The sequence below is a fragment of the Branchiostoma floridae genome, chromosome 1, assembly GCF_000003815.2.
Source record: "Branchiostoma floridae strain S238N-H82 chromosome 1, Bfl_VNyyK, whole genome shotgun sequence".
Taxonomy (NCBI): Eukaryota; Metazoa; Chordata; class Leptocardii; order Amphioxiformes; family Branchiostomatidae; genus Branchiostoma; species Branchiostoma floridae.
Genome location: NC_049979.1, coordinates 22,174,237 through 22,196,924, shown reverse-complemented (window position 1 = coordinate 22,196,924; position 22,688 = coordinate 22,174,237). Strand labels below are relative to the sequence as shown.

Below are 22,688 nucleotides of genomic sequence, written 5' to 3'. Positions count from 1 at the left end.
TTTCTATAGAACATTACCAACACTAGGGTTGATGTTTACATTATCAAAACACAGTTCTGTTCTAGATTAGACACTTAGCTGATAAAGGCCTCATTTGCAGCATTACTGAGAAAATATCCTATCCACAAAGTCTTTTAATAGCAAATTACATTAAAAAAACATTTGGAATTTCCCCATTGTCAGCTACATATCAAAGTTTACCATGAAACCATAACCACATAGATAATGCTTCACTGCCTTAGCTATTTCCTAATGTTATGATAAAACTGGTGATAAATGAAAAACAGAAATCAATATTCCTGATAGAAAGGATATCAAACACCTAGGTCCACACTGCAAAAATCATAACAGCATAACTACACATACTACACTGAGGTTTGTTTTCTACTGACTCTCTGAGCTGGCAGTAGATACTTAATACTGTGTAGTTGGTACATCCACCAGATTATTAGTTGTTAGTTATCATAAGTTGTTGAGTTGTTTGAAGTACATGTGTTAGTCCCTAAACTTACACGTGATTCTCCACAGTTTGTGACCAGGAAGCCATAGTTGTTGACTACACTGTGTCCAGAGAGCCTGTCAGCATCCATCTCCCCATCTGTAGACTTCTGGCAGGTAGGCTTCTACACCAGTCTGTCTGTTTTACTGGTGTTCCTTAGGCCACAGAAGTAGATTTTATGGATGTCATTCTCTGTGGACATTTCAAGGATGCATTTGCAATTATGTATAACAACTGTGATGCAGAATTACTCCAACTGTGAACCTAAAATATTGGGGAATTTGCTTTATCTTTCTCTAGAGAAAGTAAAGTAAAATCAATTTACAGTAATGTGTGGTTTCTAGTGCTAGCCATTAGTTCATGCCTCAGAAACTCATTGAAAGGAGGTAAATGTTACTTACATTTATACTTAGATACAGCTCTTTATGCAGAAGTGCATTCAGCAGGCTCTAACCAAACATTAGAGTTAGGACCAAGCAACCATGCATTAGCTTCTTTCTATTTCTGGTCTTATTTTTCAACATGCTAATTATGTACTTCCAAATAAGACAGCTTGGGCCCCAATAGACCAAGGAGGTTGAAAAAGGGAATAGACCAAACCTCTTATTTGTCAAACCTCTAATTGTCAGGCTTTCATTGGTTGAACTGCGAATTGTGATGGACAGGCTTGGCCTCAATCTCTGCCTGATTTTGTTCCCTCAGGGTTGTACCTCCAGCTGGGGAAGCATGGCCTCACCTTCAACTCTCCAGAACTCTACGGACCTCTGGTAACCACACGTCTAATAAGACACACTTAAGCCATGCATGTGCTACATTGTACACATGGATCTTAGAAATTCTATACAACAATGCTGATGTGTGCATGTGTTCATGCTTGTTTGTATGTTTCACATAGCCCATAAACTGCCTTTAGACATAACACACCAGGTTTGTACTATAGGTACAAGCTGCATAAAGCTAGACTGTACAGTTGGATATTACACCTACTCTTTTCTACTTTTCTACTCTTTGATAAGTGTAGTTATCTTTAACACGTGACCAGTGGCTTAAAGTTTACATTTCATCTGAAAGGATGTCCCTAAGCAAAGCTACTAGGAACTCAGTGTCACCTGAGTAAAGTGAGGAAATAGGTGTAAAGCACCTTTCCCAAGGACAGAACATTGGGGCTTGCTAGGGATTCCCACCCAGAACTTTTAGATTCAACTCATAAATTAACAACCCTAAACACAAGACCAGCCTGCAACCCACATGTTATCAAGAGGCACATCATACTCATTTGCTACTTAGGGATCTTACAAACACTTCATAGCCATTACTGATGTGCATGTGTGTGTGGTTTTGTTTGTGTGTGGAATACTGTTGATGTGTGTTGACAGGATTGGACAAGTCCTCAAGCCCGATTGTCCCGGGCAAGTGAAATAGCCCATCGGGCAAGCGCATGTCCTACCCCACTAGTGCTTGCCCGATCGGTAAGTAAGATTTTTCAATGAGTGAGATTTTGATATACTTGTTACTTTTCACAGTCATTGCATCAAGCATTGGTCAACACAGAAAATTAGAGCCAATAATAAAAGAATTTCTATGTTGGAAGTGAAGATTTGTAGAAAAAAGTCATTTAAATTTTTGGCAAGTGAAAATTTGTTCGGTAAGTAAATTTTTTATGTACTTGCCCAATAGGACAAGTGAATTTTAGAAAACTGTCCAACCCTGGTTGAATATTGAATTCTGTTTGTTTGTTTTTCTTTGTGCCTTTATTAATACCTTCAAAATCAAAGACCAAGTCAAAATGATAATGACAAGAGCGAATAGGAACTTTCAATTAGTTTTGATTTATTCCTTCCTTAAACATACTAGAAACATCCATTGTCAACAAAAGATCTTTAGTGATAACTATGTGCTTTCCATTGCCAGCAACCCCCCAGTGCTATGGACCTGCTGGAGCAGCCCTTGAGGACCCTAGTCATGATAGCACAGGTTCATGCTGAGATGTGGAAGAGGAATGGGTACTCACTGTTTCACCAGGTGAGAAGACATCCTCATGCTCCTGTGGTAACAATACATCTTTCTGTATGTAATCATGGTTCTTCAGTACCAGGGACAGGAATAGTCCTTCAGTACCATGGACAGGGATTGTCCTTCAGTACCACAGGTAGGGATGGTACTTCAGTACCAGGGACAGGAATGGTCCTTCAGTACCAGGGATGGGTGGTTCTTCAGGGACAGGGATAGTTCTGCAATACCAGGGACAGGGATGGTTCTTCAGTACCAGGGACAGGAATAGTCCTTCAGGGACAGGGATGGTCCTTCAGTACTAGGGACAGGGATGGTTCTTCAGTACTAGGGACAGGGATGGTTCTTCAGTACTAGGGACAGGAATGGCCCATCAGTACCAGGGACAGGGATGGTTCTTCAGTACTAGGGACAGGGATGGTTCTTCAGTACTAGGGACAGGGATGGTTCTTCAGTACTAGGGACAGGAATGGTCCATCAGTACCAGGGACAGGGATGGTTCTTCAGTACCAGGGACATAATCTCGAACCAGATCCACGGTGCGTAATGTATAGTATCAAACTTCCCGTAGATCTGGCTTCATTCGGCTTCAAGAAAGGCTATTAACATCTAATCAAATCGTGCTTGCCGAGGAGGTGCCAATTGCCTAAATTGCCGTCCGGCTTGCCGGCTCGAGCCCCGGCAAGCGTGTCAGCTGGGTGACCGTCACAGGAAGTCATGATATGAGTCACTGCGCGAACCGTTGGTTTGGCCAGTTTGAACCATGGACGAAAAAGTTCGTTGTATCTTTCGAGAAGTCTGTGGGAATTTGAGCCGCGAGAACCTCTGTTGCGGGCCACTGTCGCGGCCCAGGAAGGCAAAGATGTCAACTCAAGTCAAGTTGTGGTCATTGCTACTGGCTTGGCGAAAGTCCATATGTTATCAGTGTATCCCATAACTTTAGGTCCGCGAACCTCGACTTGGTGTCGTCGTCTTGCCGTTGTCAAGAAAAATTAAGAAATAGCGGATCGAAAAGCGGACACAAACTGCAAGAAACTTTAGATTCGAAACAAAAAATGGCTGATCGCGCATGGTGTTGTGCTTTCAAATTCCTTCTTCCAAACGTAGTGAGAGATGCTTACTTTCAGATTATATGTTCAAAATGCCAAAATTCTAACGTCCGTTTAATGTTTTTATATATAAATGAAGGCGTATAGTAATTTTGAAACGATAATAGGACTTTTACTAGATTTCTTGAGTGGAAATTTCATGTACCGGTTCGTTTCTTCTGTTACGTTGTGATGCTGTCAGCTTTGTATTTTGGCGCCGTCTGGAGTGAACCTCCCACTGGGACCGGCGGCGCGGCTCACTGAGCTTGTCCTGGACATTACGTGAGCTGCTCATAAAAACATTAGCACCTCGGATATTCGAGTAGCTGTTAATACCGCACAAGGAGGGGCAGAGACACCTTTATTCAATAGAAATGCTCCTCCCTGTTCGGGTGAAGGCAGATCTCCGGTGCCCGTTTGACTCCCTTGGCCGGCTACACTCCTTGGCCAGCTTTGATACTATCTTATGGCACCGTAGGATCTGCTTGGAGATTACCAGGGACAGGGATAGTTCTTTAGTGCTATGGACAGGGATGGTTCTTCAGTAGGGGATGGGTCTTCAGTAGTAGGACAGCAATACCTCTTCAGTACCAAGAGTCAAGATGGATTATCCAGCACCAGGGACAGGGATGTTTCTGAATTACTAAGGGATGGGATAGTTTTTCGGTGCTAGAGTCAAGAATAGTCATTTAATATTGAGGAAAGGGATGGTTCTTCAATATGGAAGATGGCACAGAGGAAGACAAGAATTACTGGTACTTAAACATCAGAACTGCCATATACCAATGTATGTTACCTTTGTATCAATTTTGAATGCCCTACATTTACCTCTACACTGCTTTGTCAGGTACTTAACACTTCTCATGTCTTGCCCAGGTGTACTACTACCACAATGTCAGATGTCGGGCTGAGATGCAGGATAAGGATATCATCATGCTGCAGGCAAGTACACGTTTCCATCCATGCTGCAGTACCACAATGGATTACTAGTTGGCGCTTCAGTACCATTGAGTTGCCATATATGTTCAAGGCACAAACTTGAATTCTTGATTGCTACAATAAATTCACTGCAACAATTTATCTTTACTATTAACACCAATACAATAATTCAAAAAGAGAAGTAAATATATTCACAGTCAGGACATCTGCATATAGTGTTATCCCACATCAGCCTCTGTCCAAATGTAGAGGCCCAAGATTAAAGCCTACAAAGGAAAATATTTGAATGACATGCAGCCACTCTCTCATTGGTCAAACTGCTAATTACCTCGCTATCATTGGATGAAGTGCTAATTGTGATTGACAGTCAGGACAGGTATATTGTGGGAAGTATGAGTAACATAGAGACCTTTTGTTCTTGTTTACAGGTTGCTTGTGCACAGATGGATCCCAACCAGTTCCTCATAGCCCTTCTCAACAAGTTTGAGCTGATGAACTGGATTGAGTATGTGAAATCTCCATTGTGTCTCTTTGTGTTGGAATTTGTCTGTGTAATCACTTGTGTCCTTACATGGGATGGGAAGAGTTAGTCAAGTGATGATGAAAAAACTTATTTTCTCCTCAGTATTATCACAGTTGACAACAAATTTATTTATAACCTCACAATCTTTCACTGATTTGTGAAAAACATGGTTTTGTTCTTACTCCTGAATTACTGGTGCAAATTCATAAATATTGATAAGTGTATTTGGGAAATTTCATTGTTCAGAGGTACTTTAGATTCTATTTAATAATAATATGCTTTTTGAAATATAGCATGTTGGGGATCCTCTGGTCATACCCTTTCTTGTTTAATGTCACACTCATAGGTTTGCAGATTGTTCTTAACTAACAACTGACAGCTACCATTTTTATATGGTTCAAATTCCCCTGTACTACATTCATTCCTCAGAAACATTTACCAAATTTACCAGGGGAATGAATGATTGTGGGATATAAATAATTTTGTGGCGAACGTGTAGGTTGTTATTGGCACAGTTTGCAAATTTCCATCTTTTTGTGTGATTTTGTTGAGGCAGAGTCTTGTTTGTCATTTGTGCTGCATTTTGAATGGGAATTTCTTTATAGAAAGTAAATGTGATGCTTGCTGATATCCCTGTATCTTCTGTCTGTCCCGTCTAGGGGAGACTTTGATGACTTTATTCGGTTATTCTTTTATGGTCGAAGGAGGTAACCCCAGACCTCTCAACTTCAACTTCCTGTCTCATTGGTTCATTTCTGCCTTTATTTTCTCCTCATAAGTATTGTCTGTTGTTACAGAACATAATCTTCATCAGTATATCACGGCCGCTACGTGATAGACATTTAGATGATATAGTTGAAGGCCTGATTTCCCAGATTTCCTGAAAATAGAAATATTGGCTAACTACTGGTATTGCATATAATGTATTTTCTTATTATAGATGCACGTATGGTCTTATATTATGTATCTAAAGCTTGACAGTCACAACTACCGTTGACTAGTCAAGAACTATATTTGCTGTTCAAAGTGCCCTCCTTTGATACTAAAATATGCTGCTTCCAGCAGATTTTTTATTTGTTGTTGTCATTGTTGTTGCTACCTGTACTTAATGTGTTCGTTTCATAATGCTGTTTGCCCATACATAGCCAAAAAATGTTGGCAATGGTATGGCATTAGTGTGCATGCACAAACTAAATGTCTCAACTCTAAGGTTATGTTGCAGCCGTGATATACTGTTTGTGCTTTTTGTGGGAGTTCTTTTCTGATCAGAACAGTACAGCAGTCTTCAAAGGTATTATTTTCCTTCCTCTTAGGGACGTGACGGAGAAAGGCAGCTCTGCGACAGATGTGAGTGCAGAAAGTACTAGGGTGTGTCATGCTGACGTTGCTTAGTACATCATACTGTAAATCTTGCTATGTCTGAGTACCATGACCTCTGAATCCCACACCAAAATATGCTTTTCCAATGTGTTACTACTGAACCTTCTTTCCCCCTCTACTGCAAAATTAAGTCACTGTAAAGTAAATGAAGTCACAGTATAAAGAAGAAAATAGAAAATGGAGGACTGGCTACATGATAACTTCTAACCCAAATCTTATCAGATGTAAATTAATTAAGATCAACATTGATGTAAACTATTAGTAAACATGAGTGATATTCTTCAGTCTACGCAATGTAAAGTGTAGAAAACAGCTTGTCACATTCAACCCTATTTTTAGTAAACTGACTATCTTTCCTACCTTTAGGATCTTCTGAGGTTCACCAATAGTTTGGTGGAAGAGTTTCTCACCTTCCTGATCATAATCACTGGTGAGTGCATGTAAGACTGTGCTGTCAGGCTGCTTTAAGACACACCAGTTTAGTTCCTTGGTCCTTGGGCATTTCCAAGTAAATATTTAGCAGGCAGACAACATAGAAATAGCAGGGAAGAAACTAGCATCTTGCTACATCAGTTGATACTTGAGTCTAGCATTACAGTCAAGAACCATAGGATAGAAAAAATACAACACAGTGTATTCTGTATCACTTGAGGTACCAACCTGACCCATGGAAGGGAATAAACTGTGTTCTATTACTCCTTACTGTATGTATTCTTGTCGCCTTAAGAATTGATTGATGGGAGGAAATTGTATGTCCCATGTAAATCAGGTGTGTTGTATGTATCCCTGTCCAGGTGAGAGGTATGTCCCAGGTATAGGACAGGTGAGTTCGGAGGACATGGTGAGGAGGGAGGTTATCCACCAGTTGTGTATCAGCCCCATGGCACACAGCGAACTCTCCAAGGCCCTGCCGGAAAACGTAAGCAACACTCTTGATATCATATCCAAAATTATATACTCATATATTTTACTGGTTTTGTTCTTCCACTGTACTTCATTTGGTTCTTGAGAAAAAGGTATCACATTTATGAGGGGTATGACTATGAATGGTTTTCTTCTTAACTGACATGAGTGCACATGTATGGCCACAGCTGGTATTAAATTATCTAAAGTTGTTTCAGTAATTTTGCTTTGCTATGTTTTTTGATAATAGCTGAAATGGTCATGTGTAACTTCTTTTTGGAGTATCAGATCCAGTGCAATATAGGACTACATTGAGTTGGAAAAATGTTCTTTTGCCCATACTTCTATGAAAGTTAGTTCAGATAACTGTTAGGAATTTTTGATATATCTTGATACCAGTTTTATAGGTGTAAGGTTTCTCCATGATTTGAATACCTGTGACTTTCAGCATAAGCATGAGACTGGTATGGAAGCAGTCATTGCTGATGTGTCCACTTTCAAGTAAGTAAACATGTCGCTTTGGGGAACTGTTTTTCAGAATAATTACGAAACTGGTTTGGAAGGTGTGGTGCACTCGGTCGCTTCCTTCAAGTAAGTAAAGAAAACACCCTCAAATTACAGTGTTTGTTGTTTTTACGTTTCTGATTTGGTGTTGTGTTTAATCATGCCTGGTCCAGCATGATTTATTAAACCTTTCTTTTGAAAGTTTTGTGAAACCTGTTTTTGTCCCATTCATTTTTATGCTTACTACACCTTTTGCATAACCAGTTCTTGTAGTTTCTGTTACACATATTATTATTTTGCCAATATTCTATATGCTGACTGTTGTCACAATGTTCTGTACATTTGCCTTAATTGTATATGTTTGTTGTTCCTGATTATAAGATTGCTGAATTTATGAAATCTTTGAAAGTAGAGGTAGCTGAATTAGCACATTGTATGATTGTATGATTTCTCAACTTGTACAATGTATTTTTATGCTGTATGAATGAGTTGGAAATTGGAATTACCTACAATGTTGGGAAGAAACTACATGATTTCAATCAGTACTATGCTAAGATGTCTGCTACGGTGTCTCATAATGCTCATAATAATGTTTATAAAAACAGGATTTGAAAATTAGAGGTGAAAATAGTGTACTTTTGGGTCACCATAATCTCATGACTGACGTGGGATGTACCATCCCTCTATTTCTGTAGGAAACCAGGGGTGACAGGAATGGGTCGGTATGAGCTGAAACCAGAATTCTACAAGGACTACAACCCATTCTTCTACCACTACACCAGGGCTGATCAGTCCAAGGCAAGGATTGTATAATCATTATAATATATTTTGAAACATCCAGTATTTGAAAGAATCAGTATATTCAGACCAGTACCATATGGAGCAATTTAGATACGGTCCAAAATATAGGAACATTAATGTACTTTTACTGTGACTGAATAGACTTAAACTCTAGTATAACTCTAGACTAAGTTTAACTTTTTGACTTATTCCATTATTGTTGTGTTTTTTCCTACCAAAAAGAGGTACAGGTACATGTCCAAACCTTCTGTACCTAAATGTATGTGTCAGTAACTGTACCTGATTTCATCTTTAGCTAATACTGTATATTTAGTCGTAGTACAGTGTGCAAAATACAAAGGTGGTGGTAATTTTACTCTCGACTGTTTCTGACATCTCCCTACAGTCAGAAGAAGCTCAGTTGAAGAGGAAAAAGCAAGAAGGAGAGAGTACTGGTAAATACTGGACTTAATATTTCTCACAATTTCAATCTAATCACAATCATAATTAGTTGTACATGAAATGATGTGTAGTTGGTTACTACTAAAGCCTCGAGTAACAGATTTAAAAAAGATGCTAACCAGAGAGCAACTGCTGTAAGGTATCTTGTCTAATACACTAATACACATTCATTGTATATTGTGAATGTGTGGTTATGAAGGTGTTCTTGTGGTTTGGGACCCCAATGTTGTTCTCTTGGAAAAGGCATATTGTATGAAGATTTGTCCTGTTCCTGCAGCCTGCCCTCCCCCTGAACTGCCTGCCCTGAGTAAGGAGTTCAGCAGCCTGGTCAATGTGCTGGAGTGTGACGTGTTTGTCCACACCATCCGGATGGTCCTCCGAAGGGTCAACTCCTCCAGGTCCAGGTCATGGACGGAAGCCATGGTGCACAGGGTGGGTGGACTTTTTACTTTGCCTTCTAAGCCCCTGTCACACAAAGCCAACCATGACCTAATGGCCTTCTCCAGACCATGTCTGGGAATAAATCATGATCAGGTTATTCTGTGTTTGGGAGTTGATAGGTGAGGTTGTCCACAGATGTTTGTGACAGATATTTTTGAGAGTTGCCTGCAGCTAATGACTATAAATTCTAAAAAATGAAGTCAGCAAAGTCATATTCTGCTTAAATGCAACCAGCATACCAAATAGAATGGAATCTCTTGCTGGACAGTGAGCAACGTTATGGGAAGGTCTTTAATGTGTGACATGGATGTTAGTGAAACAAGCTATTGTGAACTCCATTTTCAGAGTTAAGGTCAATGAATATGGAAGTAGTGGACTCTGGAATTGATGTTGAGCTTGACCAATGACAGTTGTGTGTGGATCATGCTATTTTTGTTAGATTGTTGAAACGACTGTAGACTAACCGCTGCCCAGTGCCAAATTACTTAAGAGACCTTGATCTTATCCTGTGGTGAACGGTATGTTTTATACTTACATTTTCAATGTTTATTGTAAAGGCTCTTCATCTAGTCGGCATGGCTCTGAATGAAGAGAAGAGACTTTACCAGACCAGCCCCTACATCCGCTTCAACTTTGTCAAGAAAGCTACAGAAGGTAAACTGGATTTAAATTCAATCTATCATCAAATTGTCCATATCAAAATAATGGCATTAGCTTATTCTTTTTTTAAAGAATTGGAAAGTAATTGATTCAAGTACTGTACATGTACAATTTCTCGTTTTTTTTAATGGTTTGATATCAACCTGAGCTTGTCATTTTAATTGTTTGACTGCACTTCTCTTAACACGTGACAGGGGGCTCTAATAGCCTGTACTCAGCTCTTCATGACTTGTTGGGAAAGCCAAGAATCCAGAACCATGCAGATCTTCTTACATGGGTGATTGATGTGAGTTAACATTTACATTTTGGCGATGCCTGAGGGGCTAGCCTAATAGTATAATTTCTTTGCTCTTGGTTCCTAATATGATTGCCTAGCTCCTTGTCTTGTCGGCACATGTGATAGTGCAGGACTAGAGATTTTGTGTTTTGAATTAAGCAAACCAGCTGTGTCTGTTTACAGAGATTTGATGAAGTCAAGGATCTGAAAGATCAGAAACAAGGAGCAAGTGACGCTCAGAAGGCCAAGAAGGTCTCCAGTAAGAGTAAGACAGATGCTGAGAGGAAGAAGAAAGCAGAGGCGGCCAGGAAGAGGAGAGAGAAGATTCTCGCCCAGATGTCGGACATGCAGAAGTCCTTCATCAGAGACAACCTGGAGCTGTTTGAGGCTACCGGGACTGAACTGTCATCAAGTCCGTCCATGGAGGTAGAAGGAAGGTCAGTGTGAACAAACCACAATATTGGAGGACTTTCATTTGAAAGTTGAAAGTTCCATTGGTTCAATTATTTTAGCTAGTAGAAGAAGCAGCAAGAATATTATACCATGGTTTTGGTGTAAAGCTGGGTGGCAAGGTAGTTGAGTTGTATCTTGGGTTGTATGTGATTACATGTAAAAGCTTAACTTTGTTTTATAATCATTCTTGAATTTAAAAAAAAAGTAAAGGCCCCATAGCCTTTTTGAAGCCAAAGGGACAGTGAGTTGCTAGTCCACGGTGTCTAGTGCTATGATCATGATCCTTCGGTGGCATTTGAGGTTGTATCAGCATACAGAAATTGTATATCTTAGGACATATATTGATAAATTGCTGAGGTGTTTTTAGAGACTTCTCTTGTTGTATTTTGTTTGTCTAATCAACTTCTTGGCGATATTTCCAGTCCGATGGTGGTGCCAAGCCAGTACCCGGTGGCGGTGGGTCCAGACAGGAGTCCGGCCACCCATGTGACACTGACCACGTCCACCTGTATCCTGTGTCAGGAGGACCAAGAAGTGGCGGCGGGGAACAAGTGTGTGGTGCTGGCAGCATACGTCCAGAGGTCGGTCAACTCTTATCATATCTCACTGTATATGTTTGGAAAGGTTGAAGATACAGCCAAACCTGTACAGGTACATGGACCGCCTGGTCAATATAAAAGCTGTTTGGTAGTGCCTTAGATTATTTTCCTATTCACACAAGCATTAAGAATTTTGTTAATATTGACCACATGTCCATAGACCTGATTTTATTGGTAACTTAGTGGTTTTCTTGGACAGTTTGACTGTAGATTCAATGCTGCGTAAGGCTCAGGGTACTGAGAAAAAGTGGTCACTTTAGACAGGTTAGAACCAAACCAGGGGTGAAAGGGCAAGGCTCCGTTCCTGTGAGAACCCAGGCACTTGACTGGATGGCTGACAGTGCATGTCTTTACTCTGCTAACTTCTAGGTGGGCAAAAAATGCAAATGACAAGAAAAACAAACACAAACTTAATGCAAATTGCCAAATTTTACCCTAGGGCCTGATTTCCCACCAAAATTACAGTTTCCACATGCTGTTAATTGTGTGGTTATTTTAGGCAGTCAAATGTTGTGTGCTCATCATGGTCACATTAGCCAGGTGATTGTCTAAAATGCTTAAGTCTAAGGAGAAATTTCAAGAGAGTGTACAAAAAGTGTTCATCTTAGGCGGGTGGTTGCCATGAGGAGGTGGCAGCCTTACCAGCTTTGACTGTGTTGTAATAGTTTAGGCAAAGTATGAGGAGAAACAATAATTATTTTCACATGTACATTTTTCCATGTATATGTTTGTAATGAACTGTCTTATTCTTCCCCAGGTCTACTGCCTTATCAAAATCCAGAGGCAAGGTGTTAGAGGACCCAGGTGAGTGACATTATAGACCAGCTACAGAAAGAAATCTCACTCTCGTAATAGTCATATTTTCTTCTTTTGTAATTTTGACTCATCTCGATTTACACTCAGCAACACCAGGGTTTCACAATATATACTGTTTAGATAGTGGTTGGGATGCTGGTAAATGCAATATTGTACAACTTATTTGGTTTAATGTGAAATAAGGAGCCATTGTGGGTATTCATGCTGAATGATAGACATTAACTCCAAGATAACAATTCATAAAAATTGCCCTCACATGTTTAGTGGACTGCTATCCTATGTCAGCCTTGTCACAAACTTTTAGAGTAGGGGGCTAATATGTGAAAGTAGCAGGCAAGGCGTAGCGGCTTGCGGCGAGCCATGAAGTGGCGAGCGGGGGGTAGGTACGGGAGGGGGGTGTCCCCCCGTCCCATAGGGGGGGTCTGGGGGGCCTCCCCTGGGAAAATTTTTAAATTTAGACCCCTAAATATGGTTTGGGGGTGTATTTTGGGTAACTATTATTATCTTTAAACTTTGAATTATTGACAAAAAAATCCTGAATTTCAAAAAAATTCGGCATAGGTTCCCTGCTATGACCCCTAACCGGGGGCCAACTATCAGAAAACTGCCAGAGGTTTATCAAAACAAATTGCTGAGGGATTTTGTAACGGGGAGCACTGGACTTAAACTTTTATTTTTTGAAATTCTACCCCAAAGTAGCCGGCTGGAAAAATGTAAGTAGGCGGCTAAAATCGCCGCCTGCCGCCTTGTTTTGACAAGGCTGTATGTTCATTTTCACCTCCATTATTTTGGTATGTTTGTCTATCTGTCTGTTTCTACAGTTATTTTCATTTGTAAGGCATGTGAAGAACAAAAGGTCAGAGTTGCAGAAGTGACAGGAAGTGGAGTTCAGAGTTGGCAGAATTAGTAATTTATCAACCTTGTCTCTGCATGTTATCACACTGATAATAGGGTTGGATTTTTGAGAGTGACAAGATGTAACATTCAGAGTAGTCAGAATTACTAATTTTATGAACCATGTTGCTGCAGATAAGTACGACCCCTTGCTGGTGAGTCCGGACCTGTACCATGGTGTCCACACCAGCACCTGTGGACATGTCATGCATGCAGACTGCTGGCAGAGGTGAGACCTAGTTGTACCATGCAGAGTTGTCCCATGTACAAAAAATATACAATTATTAGGCCGGTTCTGACTCTGCAAACGCTATGATTTCAAATTTCCAATAAGCCAGACACGCAGGATGGCAAAATGCCGGCTTTCTTGTTAATTTCCGAGAGGATGACAGGTTGTAAGGCTTTTGGTTGGTATGCAGTGATGCCATGACGGCCCTCAACAAACAGATCCTACATCTTAAATTTGATAACCAAGAGCTTTACCAATCATCCTCCTTACAACTATTTTTCTGCAGATTTTATGAAGCTATAGTTGCCAGGGAACAGAGGAGAGCCCTGCGGTTCCGTCACATCCTGAGCTATGAGGTTGACCGAGGGGAGTTTCTGTGTCCACTCTGCGAGACCCTCAGCAACACCGTCATCCCAATCCTTCCTCCGTCTGCCACCATACAGCCTGACAGGTAGGCTTCTTCAAGTTTAGCATGTTTAATGTATTTTTGTTGTTAAAGCCACAAAAAGTAAATTTATGTGTGATGGAAATTTTCTTCCCCTCTGGAGATGGTCAATATGACTAGAGAATACAAAAAATGGGAAAACATGCATAATGTACAGTACATCTTAAAACATTGATATGCAGCGAAAAAATCTACTTTTCTCACTTCTTGAAATCAAGTCTCCTTGAAATTAAGTGAATTTACAGTAGTTTCCTTCATGAACTTGATGTAACAGGTAAGACAGATGAGAAAAATCAGAGAGTAAGGTATTTTCTTGGGTATTTATGGATGATATAAAGTAGTACTTAGTAATATGCCTGTTTATTTTCCTAGTGTGTCTGCGGACATCAGTCTGAGCTTCAGTGATTGGCTGGACGGGCTGAAAAAGACGGTGGAAGCGAGTCAACAGGCCATGATGAAGGAAGAGGAGGACAAAATGGAGTCTTCAGGTTGGAACCTATCTAGCTGTATATCCTCATGTTATGAGTGATGGTCATTTATTTGTTGCAGACTTTGCACATTTAGTGTGCAAAGTCTAGTAGTTAGCTACTCTGCCTCACGGGACAAAGAGGTTGTAAGTTTGAATCCAAGCTGTTGTCGATACCCAGACTTGCATGTAACCAAAACTACTTTTCGTACAAAGGTGCTAATGCTCGCCTGAGTTGAGTGAGGAAATACAATGTAGGCACCTTTCCCAAGGACATACATTGGAACCTGCTAGGGCTTTTAACCCAGAACCTTTAGATTCTAAGAATGATTCAACAACCATGACCACACGACCACCTAGCCATCTTGTTTATGTTAATAACGTGTGATTTTGCCCACAGATGACATGCCTGTGCTGTCCCCCTGCCCCCTACCCAGCATCACCAAGAACATGGCAGAGATGGCTGCTCAGGGCTTCCAGCAGCTGTTTGAGTACATGACAGAAACTGGGTGGGTAGCACATGTCTCATCACACTATAAATCTACAGAATTTTTGTGACAGTTTCATTTCAGGGTTTTTGATATCACACATTAGCTTTTTTTGTTTCATTGTTACTATACTACAGAATTGTTTCAAATGCAAAGCCTAAAAGACTCCCAAATACTTTCTCTCCATTTCTACTATGAAATTATGTCAGACTCTGCAGATATGAATGAATTTATACAATATGTGAACAAATGATTAATATCTTTTTTTTTCATGTCCCCCTTTGCTGTGTTGCATTTAGTTTAATAGTTTCATCGAGTTGATAAGTCAGATCAACATTGTTTTCGTAATATGACCAATCAAATTCACGACAATGATACATATTCCAATGTGACTACTTGTCACTTTGTGACAAAGTTACAAGGACGCCACGCCAAACATGATGTGCATTTTGCTTCATTTGCAATGGAAAAGATACTTCAATCAGGTATTGACTAGCAGATCACACACTGATTGTCTTTTGACATGAACACTTTGTGGTGTTCTTTTTAGTGCTCGAGCCCCTTACTCTGACAGTGTGAAGGAAATGATGAAGCTGTTTTCCAGAGCTACCTACACGGTAACACTCATTGCTTGTCTAAGTATTGTGTTTGAAAGCAAATCAGCCCCAATATGGAACTACAGCTAACATCAGTTTGGCTTTAAAAATCATGATAACTTCTTTGATTTACTATTAAGAATTGTCAATTGCGTAATTCCAGAATGTTCTCTTTTTGGTCTGTGGTTCTCTCGCACTGATTTCTTACTCCATTTTTAGCCATGGTTTGCACCTGGGAAAGTACATGGGCTGTGAAATTTGCACTAATCCTAATGGACTTGCACTTCTGCCAGCTACAAAAACTGCTTGCATCACAGGGCAGTAAGTCATTTCGAACAAATTTTGTGCATCTGAATGTGTACATGCTAATGCAATTTTTTTTCTTAGAGCCCATCCGAATGTTGGCAAATATAACTTTGATGCAAGCAGTATTTGTAGTTCACTGAAGTTTGAACTCCTCTACTGATTGATGTCTGTACTTACCAACCAATGCCAGTGATTGTCGGATGTTTCACCATGCCATTGTTGTGTGCTTCCTCTAAAACAGAACATGCTGCATGACCCGCCCCTTCCTACCAAGGCAAGTGATTCAGCTGCCACCTACTCTGCTTACCTGATCAATGCTAGCTTCATCTCTAAAGGCTGAGATCTGTTGGGTCTGCAGCATGTTAAGCCATAAGCCTCTGTCACATATAACCAACTATGGCCTCCTAACCTTCTCAAGACCAGTTTGAATTAACATTGTAGTTGTGACCAATTTCATCTGTTGTTGTAAAAAGTGGTCGGTGCCATCCGATTGCACATTTTAAAGAATCAAAGACTTCAGTTACGTTCTGCTTGGATGTTGTTTAAGGAGTAATCTGGAGATAGAATAGGATTGATTCCGGGCCACTCCCATCCAAATGCTGACCTTGGTTACGGAGTCGTTGGGAACAAAATCGTGGGAAGGTCCTTAATGTGTGAGAGGGGCTTTACACAGGCTTTGCTCGGGAGCTGCCTTGTCTAGTTCTACCCTGCAATAATCACCATAATGCAATTAAGGACTGTACCAAGAATGACTTGCTTGGCTGATATTGTATTGGGAAAAAAATCATGTTTGAGACAAATTGTTGTTATTATTACTTTACTTGTATCCATCCATATATCTTCACTGTTCAAAGAAAAAGAATGTCTGTACTTCATTTTACTGCTGTTAAAATTTAAGTGATGGTGGGTACAACTGGAAAAGGCAGCTGAATCCACCAATTGTATCTTAACCTAACAGTTTTGAAGCTTAGTTTCTTAGTGTTTTCTTGTTTCTGTTCCACAGTTTGGACTGGGGCTGGATCCCAACGATGATGATGACAGGGTTCCCATCACAGCCTGGGGAACGTGTGCCTACACAATACGGACACTAGGTACACGTCAGAAACTTTTCTTCATGTTTGAAGTGGCAGTGTTCTATACAAGTGATGTGCTTCTTACTCTGTTGTGATGTACAACCTGTTTGTAGTAATATTGGTGTCATTTTTGTTTTTGATGGATCCTGATAATGATTGGTTATGAACAACATGTTTTGGGATATTTTTCAGAATGGCTACTTAGGGATCAAGGCAAACCACTGTTTGGTTCCCTTTCCTCCAGACAGGTAAGTGACATATATCTACTTGTTTGTTTGTGGTAGCAAATTTACTCCCTGAGTGTGCATTTCTAATGTAAAAATACTGTACTAGTACTACTACATACAGAGTTATTTCAACTGCAAACTCAATACAGTAGAAGCCAGTTATTTGCACACCGGTTTAACGCACACTTCTGTTAACTGCACGGAATGCCCAGATCCCAAACCTGTGCGGTCCAGCAAGATAACTTCGCATTATTGCACCAGCCGGATAATTGCACAAAATTCACTGGCAAATTGGCCGTGCAATTAAGCGGCTTCTACTGTACATTGAAAAAATCTCCTTTCTCCTTCTATCACTAAAAATTCACACAATTAAGTGATGAAAAGAATGAATTAACAGTACCCAATAGCACAAAATGAATAGCACAAAATGTGACAGTAGTTGGTACATTCACAAGTTATTTGTTAGTTTTTTTGTACATCATTCATACTGTAGGCATTTTTCCTCTGTCATATTTGTTTTGATGCAGTAGTACATGTAACTTCACTTGTGTGTTTTACCAGTCTTTTGTATTGTGCATGTTGGTTATGTTCTGTGTACTCAGTGATGTTCTGTATTGCACAGGCTGACTGTATAACAGCTCTAGTCAGGGTGGTGACTGTCAGTGGAAGTCTCTCTGATCCACAGACTATCAGCAAGAGCGCCCTGAGGCTGTTGTCAGGTATTTTACAATACCATTTTTATGAAAAAGACTACAATGTACTGTTGATTACAATTTGTTGAGTATATAAGAGGATCCTGTATCATTTGATAGAATTTAGTGGCATTGAATGTACGATCGACTATACTAACAAACATGAGGTTAGAGGACCAGTTTTTGGCATTTCTGGCTAAGTTTTATGTCCTTGCTTTTTGGGAAAGGCATTTTACTTGACTATATCCTCACTCCACCTAGATGAAGAATAGGTACCTGACTTTGGTTAAGAGGAGGTAAAAGGTAGTGAAAGGAGAGGAATTGGCTAGACACAGTGGATTAACAATCCACTGCCCCTATGGCCCCTATGAGACTTATGTCTTTTTTTAAACTCTAAGAATGATTAATAAGTTAAATTATTTGTATAAGTGCCGATTGTTGCCTTTTAGTTATTGTAATCTGTCCTGGTTACTAATACATGTAGTAAATACTTCCATATGACATGTTTCAGCATTACTACCCCAGGAGCCTATGAAGAACATCCCCTGTATCCTGGACCTGGACATGTTCTTTACTCTGGTCAGTCTCTGCAAAGTCATGATAGACCAATTCTAACTGTCCAACACAATTAGCAGTTTAGCCAATGATAGCAAGGCAATTACCTGTTCAACCAATGAGAGAATGGCTGTACTCCTTTCAAATATTTGCATTCTTCTGTATTTATTTTGTGTTTTGATGGTACTCAGTTGGGGCTATGGGGTTGTTCTATTGTCCTTTTCTTTGCATATCATTTCCATCTGCATGACATGTATATAAGTATTTTCTTTCTTTTTTTTCACATTTTTTTTTATGTCATTCGAGTTACATTTTTGTGCTACTAGTATACTGTTAATATTACTTAGAGTTTGTTGACAAACAATATCAAGTAATATTAAGTACATTCAGTTTTTCACATAATATAGATGATGACTCAACCAAATTAACCCACTTGTTGCCACAGGTGTTTCTCCATGTGACCATCTCCAGCCTGTACTGTGATGAGAACACTGCTGCAGGTGGCACCATCAGGGGGGTAGCTCTGAACGACAAACACCTGATGCACCTGGTCACAGCTGCTCACCTGGTCCAGATCCTGCTGGCGGCAAATTTCACCTCTGCAGGTGAGGTACATGTAGCTGTGCCATCTGTAAACAAAAATTTGACAGATTTACACAGACCAAAAACAGTACCTCTGTTTTCACAGAGTGAAAATGATGTACTGATTCAGTTGATATGGAGTTCTCAGATATTTGTGAAGTTGAGTTACATATGTTAAGGTAAAGGTAAGACAGTCATCTTAGTTAAAGTATATTGCTTTTTCAATGCGAGATTGCTTTGGCTCATTTTTGGCCACCCTTACTCTTCTCAAAGTGTTTTGGGTTCTTTGACTTGCAGAGGTTTGACGCTTGAGACTTATGCCTGAAGCTCTCTCATATATGGGGCCACTGGCTTTTCATCGCCATCCGCAATTATGAATACAGTACAGCACCTTACAACACTTCGAGCCATGGCCAACACTAGGATCAAACTTTAGGACCATTTAATGAGAAACTTTATCTCTGTTCTCTTCTTGTCTAGATACACCAATGGACACTGAGGAAACAGCAGAAGGCAGTGCCTGGGTCAAGCTCTTCATGGCTGTCAGAAAGGAGGCAGGGTTAGTACTGACAAAATTCTTCATAGCCATTGCCCATTGGACACTTGTGTTGAAGCTACCAATTTCATTGCTAGACAGTTATCACTTTAAGTATGTAAGTGTAGTCAATGGGCTCCACCGACTAAAATGATGTCGCATGCATGAATTAAGTCCTTTTCTCTAACTGTCAGTTTTGCCATTTCAGGGTACAGACGCCTGTGGTTCCATCTGGATGGCAGCTGCAGACGTACGTGCGTGAGTCTGTTCTGCCCTTCCTGCGCTGCAGTGCCCTGTTCTTCCACTGTCACACAGGAGTGCAGAGTCCTGCACAGCTACAGGGTAACAACTCTTCTGTCATTGGAGATAAACACTACAAATAGATCTTCATTGTTGTGTTATCAGTTGAATAGCATTTTAACCCATTACACCATATTTTTAAATCTTATAACATATACCCCTTGAATAGTTCTGTGCTGTATCATTACAATAAATCAAATCTATTTTAAAACTAAAATGAGAAAGAAACCTGCTACACTTTACCGACCTATTTGGTCCTGACAGTCACAAATTTAAATCAAGTGCAGTTCTGTCAGTAACTGCTAGGAGGTGCTGATGAGTAGTATGTTTGTGCTGTTCACAGAGAGTGGAGTATCAGAGTTTGAGCCCTTGTGTCAGTACCTGGCCCTGCCTGCAGACCTGTCCAGCCTACTGCTACAAAACAGTGGTGCGGATGTAGGCCATTCAGTCCCACATACCATACACAGGTGGGTAGGCTCAATGTGTTAAAGTCATGCTGGTAATTTTGAGGGGAAAAATCATTGTTATCTCCATGAAAAGCGGAGGTTATATTTTAGGCAGTTTTTGCCTTTGTGTTACTGTGGGCGTCTGTTGTTCAACAAGAAAACTCAAAAACGGCTCAATGGATTGGTTTTATATTTGATGTGCTGGTAGGTTGTACCAATAATAGCTTTTATTTAGATTCTGAGCCATCTGGCCACTATCAGTTACTGCAGTGGAATTTCACATTTTGGTGTATTTATAATTTGATGTGTTGAGAAACTCTGGTTAGCTATAGAGTTAAGTTGTAAAATACCTTGGTTCTGTTACCCTGCAAAATGTCTAGTGAATTATTAATTATTGATAGAGTAAAACAGAATTATATCCACTTATACATTTATATTGACAAATTTGAATGCAAATTAGCTGCTTTTGTATATGATAATGCCATATTGTGCTGTACTTGGGATTAAGAGTGTGCACCCCTCTGATAAAGACTTATTACTATTTATGCATATGTGTAATGTGCAAATGGCCATGTTGACATGATTACAAATTAATCCAATAAGCTATGATTTGTACACACTTAAGGAATAGCTTAGGCTATGCTGATTTGGTTTCAATGTATATGGTAGTCATGCTCTGGCTAAAACTGATGGGAGTGTTGCAAAAAAATGGGGCAAAAAAAGATGCCTTGATTATAAGATCTAAGTGGTTAGGAAGGTTGAACAATTGACAGAACACACAGAACATGGTATGCTAAACAACAAATTCTATATTTTTATTCTTTCATATTTTCTTTTGTTCTGGAAGACTTCCCTGATTAGTATTGACTTTTTGATGTTTTTTTCTTGCAATTTATGTCATATATTTGATCATTTTGCAGCTTCTTTGTACGATACTGTAAATACATTTAATTTCGCGGGGATTTAATTTTGCGGTAGCGGGAAAATGGGCTTTTCGCAGTGGTTTTAAGTTCGCGGTAGAAATATGCACTGTAGTCTCTCACTGCCATGGAAAAATATTTTCGTTGGTTTTAGATGGTGAAGCGGTCGCCGCGAAAACCGCGAGCATTAAACCGCCGCGGAAGTTTCTGCATTTACAGTAAACAGTATGGTCACAACTTTTTTGGGGAAAGCGACGAAAAGTGATGTGACGTGGATGTCATTTGTTTAATGAAGTCAGGCTGGTTCTATAAGATGAGGTGCTGTTTGCTGATGAGTAAAATTTTCTTTTCTCCCCAGTAAATGGTGCCGCTACCCTGGTATCAAGGAGAGCCTTGCCTCAGGACCTGCCAGTCTGGTCAAGTAAGTATCTGTGCCCTAAGTTCTGTTACCGCCATCATTTTTATTTTATATCGACACATCAAGATGTCACTTCTTTGAAAGGAATACTATTCCGTCCATACGCATGAGAATATTACAGGGCGACAATAGACTTTTACTCAGCCATACAAATACAAGAAGAATTTTGATTGATAAATTTTTTTATTAAGCCCCTGAAACACAGTTGGCCCTTTTGTTGATCTGTGGAAGGATGCTGAATTGAAAAAAAGGCAGAGACTCAAGCATATTTCTCACCTGAAAATCTACCCCATCAGGGCCTGCGAGCTTTGAGCAATCTCTGAAAAATTACATAATGATGGAGAGAATGCTGGGCACATTACTGCCAGAAAATAGTTTAGAAGGTTTAATTATGTGTGGAAGGTTTATTTTCTTTTATATGTTACCAGATACCCTGTTGAGGTGAACAGACTGGTTCCCCTGCCACACGACTACAGTGATGTCATCAACAGAGGATCCGTCTTCACGTATGTCTTGTTAAGTAGAGATATATAAGAAAAGAATAGATAGATCTGATAATGACCTGTTGCATGTCATGTATAGTCGCTGAGGAACTGATGTGCATTTAATGTGCTATGCCTTCATTTAAATAGGTGTGAAGTCTTCTTTTCACCTTTTGGCTGTCTTCCTATCACTTCACCTGGAGATGAGGGTTAAGCCTAACTCTACAAGACATGTCATTAAGGTCCCTGAACCCATACTGGCTGCCAACAAGCTCAGATTAGATTTAAGCTCCAGAAGACCTCCTTCCAGCTGCAGTAACATACTGTAAATCATAAAATGTTAGCAGTTGTTTTATTTTTGTGGTGACTTCTCCAATGTGATGCCTCTGAAGTATTACTAATGTATTACAGAATTGTTTCAACGGCCGACTTAAAACACCGTGAAAACCTCCAATTCCTTTCTTCAGTGAAGTCATAGTGCAATATGTATCTACTGTACATACCGGTATACTTCCTGTGTGTCCTCCTCAGCTGCCCCATGTCTGATGGTGATGACAGCCGTGCCCCCACCATGTGTCTGGTGTGCGAACAGATGCTGTGTTCCCAGTCCTACTGCTGCCAGACAGACCTGGAAGGGGACCTGTGGGGGCCTGCACCGCACACTTCTACACCTGTGGCGCACGTGTGGCGATATTCCTCA

The 22,688-nt window shown here is 40.1% G+C and overlaps 1 protein-coding gene across 1 annotated transcript in view; it reads left to right on the top strand.

The window, feature by feature from the left end:
- LOC118415974 (E3 ubiquitin-protein ligase UBR2-like) overlaps positions 1–22,688 on the top strand; it is a gene marked incomplete in the record, with an annotated part of 48,364 nt that overhangs the window by 21,532 nt on the left and 4,144 nt on the right. Inside the window, 36 exon segments of the mRNA XM_035821004.1 lie at positions 529–615; positions 1,202–1,266; positions 1,876–1,968; positions 2,411–2,521; positions 4,474–4,539; positions 4,965–5,041; positions 5,719–5,766; positions 6,373–6,427; positions 6,806–6,869; positions 7,234–7,358; positions 7,881–7,933; positions 8,542–8,644; positions 9,033–9,081; positions 9,366–9,520; positions 10,087–10,183; positions 10,384–10,475; positions 10,650–10,903; positions 11,342–11,500; positions 12,276–12,322; positions 13,364–13,457; positions 13,744–13,908; positions 14,275–14,390; positions 14,769–14,877; positions 15,407–15,473; positions 16,000–16,032; positions 16,762–16,849; positions 17,024–17,079; positions 17,681–17,777; positions 18,262–18,329; positions 18,751–18,910; positions 19,368–19,446; positions 19,631–19,764; positions 20,066–20,189; positions 21,447–21,509; positions 21,935–22,012; positions 22,520–22,670. Coding sequence (XP_035676897.1) covers positions 529–615; positions 1,202–1,266; positions 1,876–1,968; positions 2,411–2,521; positions 4,474–4,539; positions 4,965–5,041; positions 5,719–5,766; positions 6,373–6,427; positions 6,806–6,869; positions 7,234–7,358; positions 7,881–7,933; positions 8,542–8,644; positions 9,033–9,081; positions 9,366–9,520; positions 10,087–10,183; positions 10,384–10,475; positions 10,650–10,903; positions 11,342–11,500; positions 12,276–12,322; positions 13,364–13,457; positions 13,744–13,908; positions 14,275–14,390; positions 14,769–14,877; positions 15,407–15,473; positions 16,000–16,032; positions 16,762–16,849; positions 17,024–17,079; positions 17,681–17,777; positions 18,262–18,329; positions 18,751–18,910; positions 19,368–19,446; positions 19,631–19,764; positions 20,066–20,189; positions 21,447–21,509; positions 21,935–22,012; positions 22,520–22,670 — 3,482 coding nt within the window.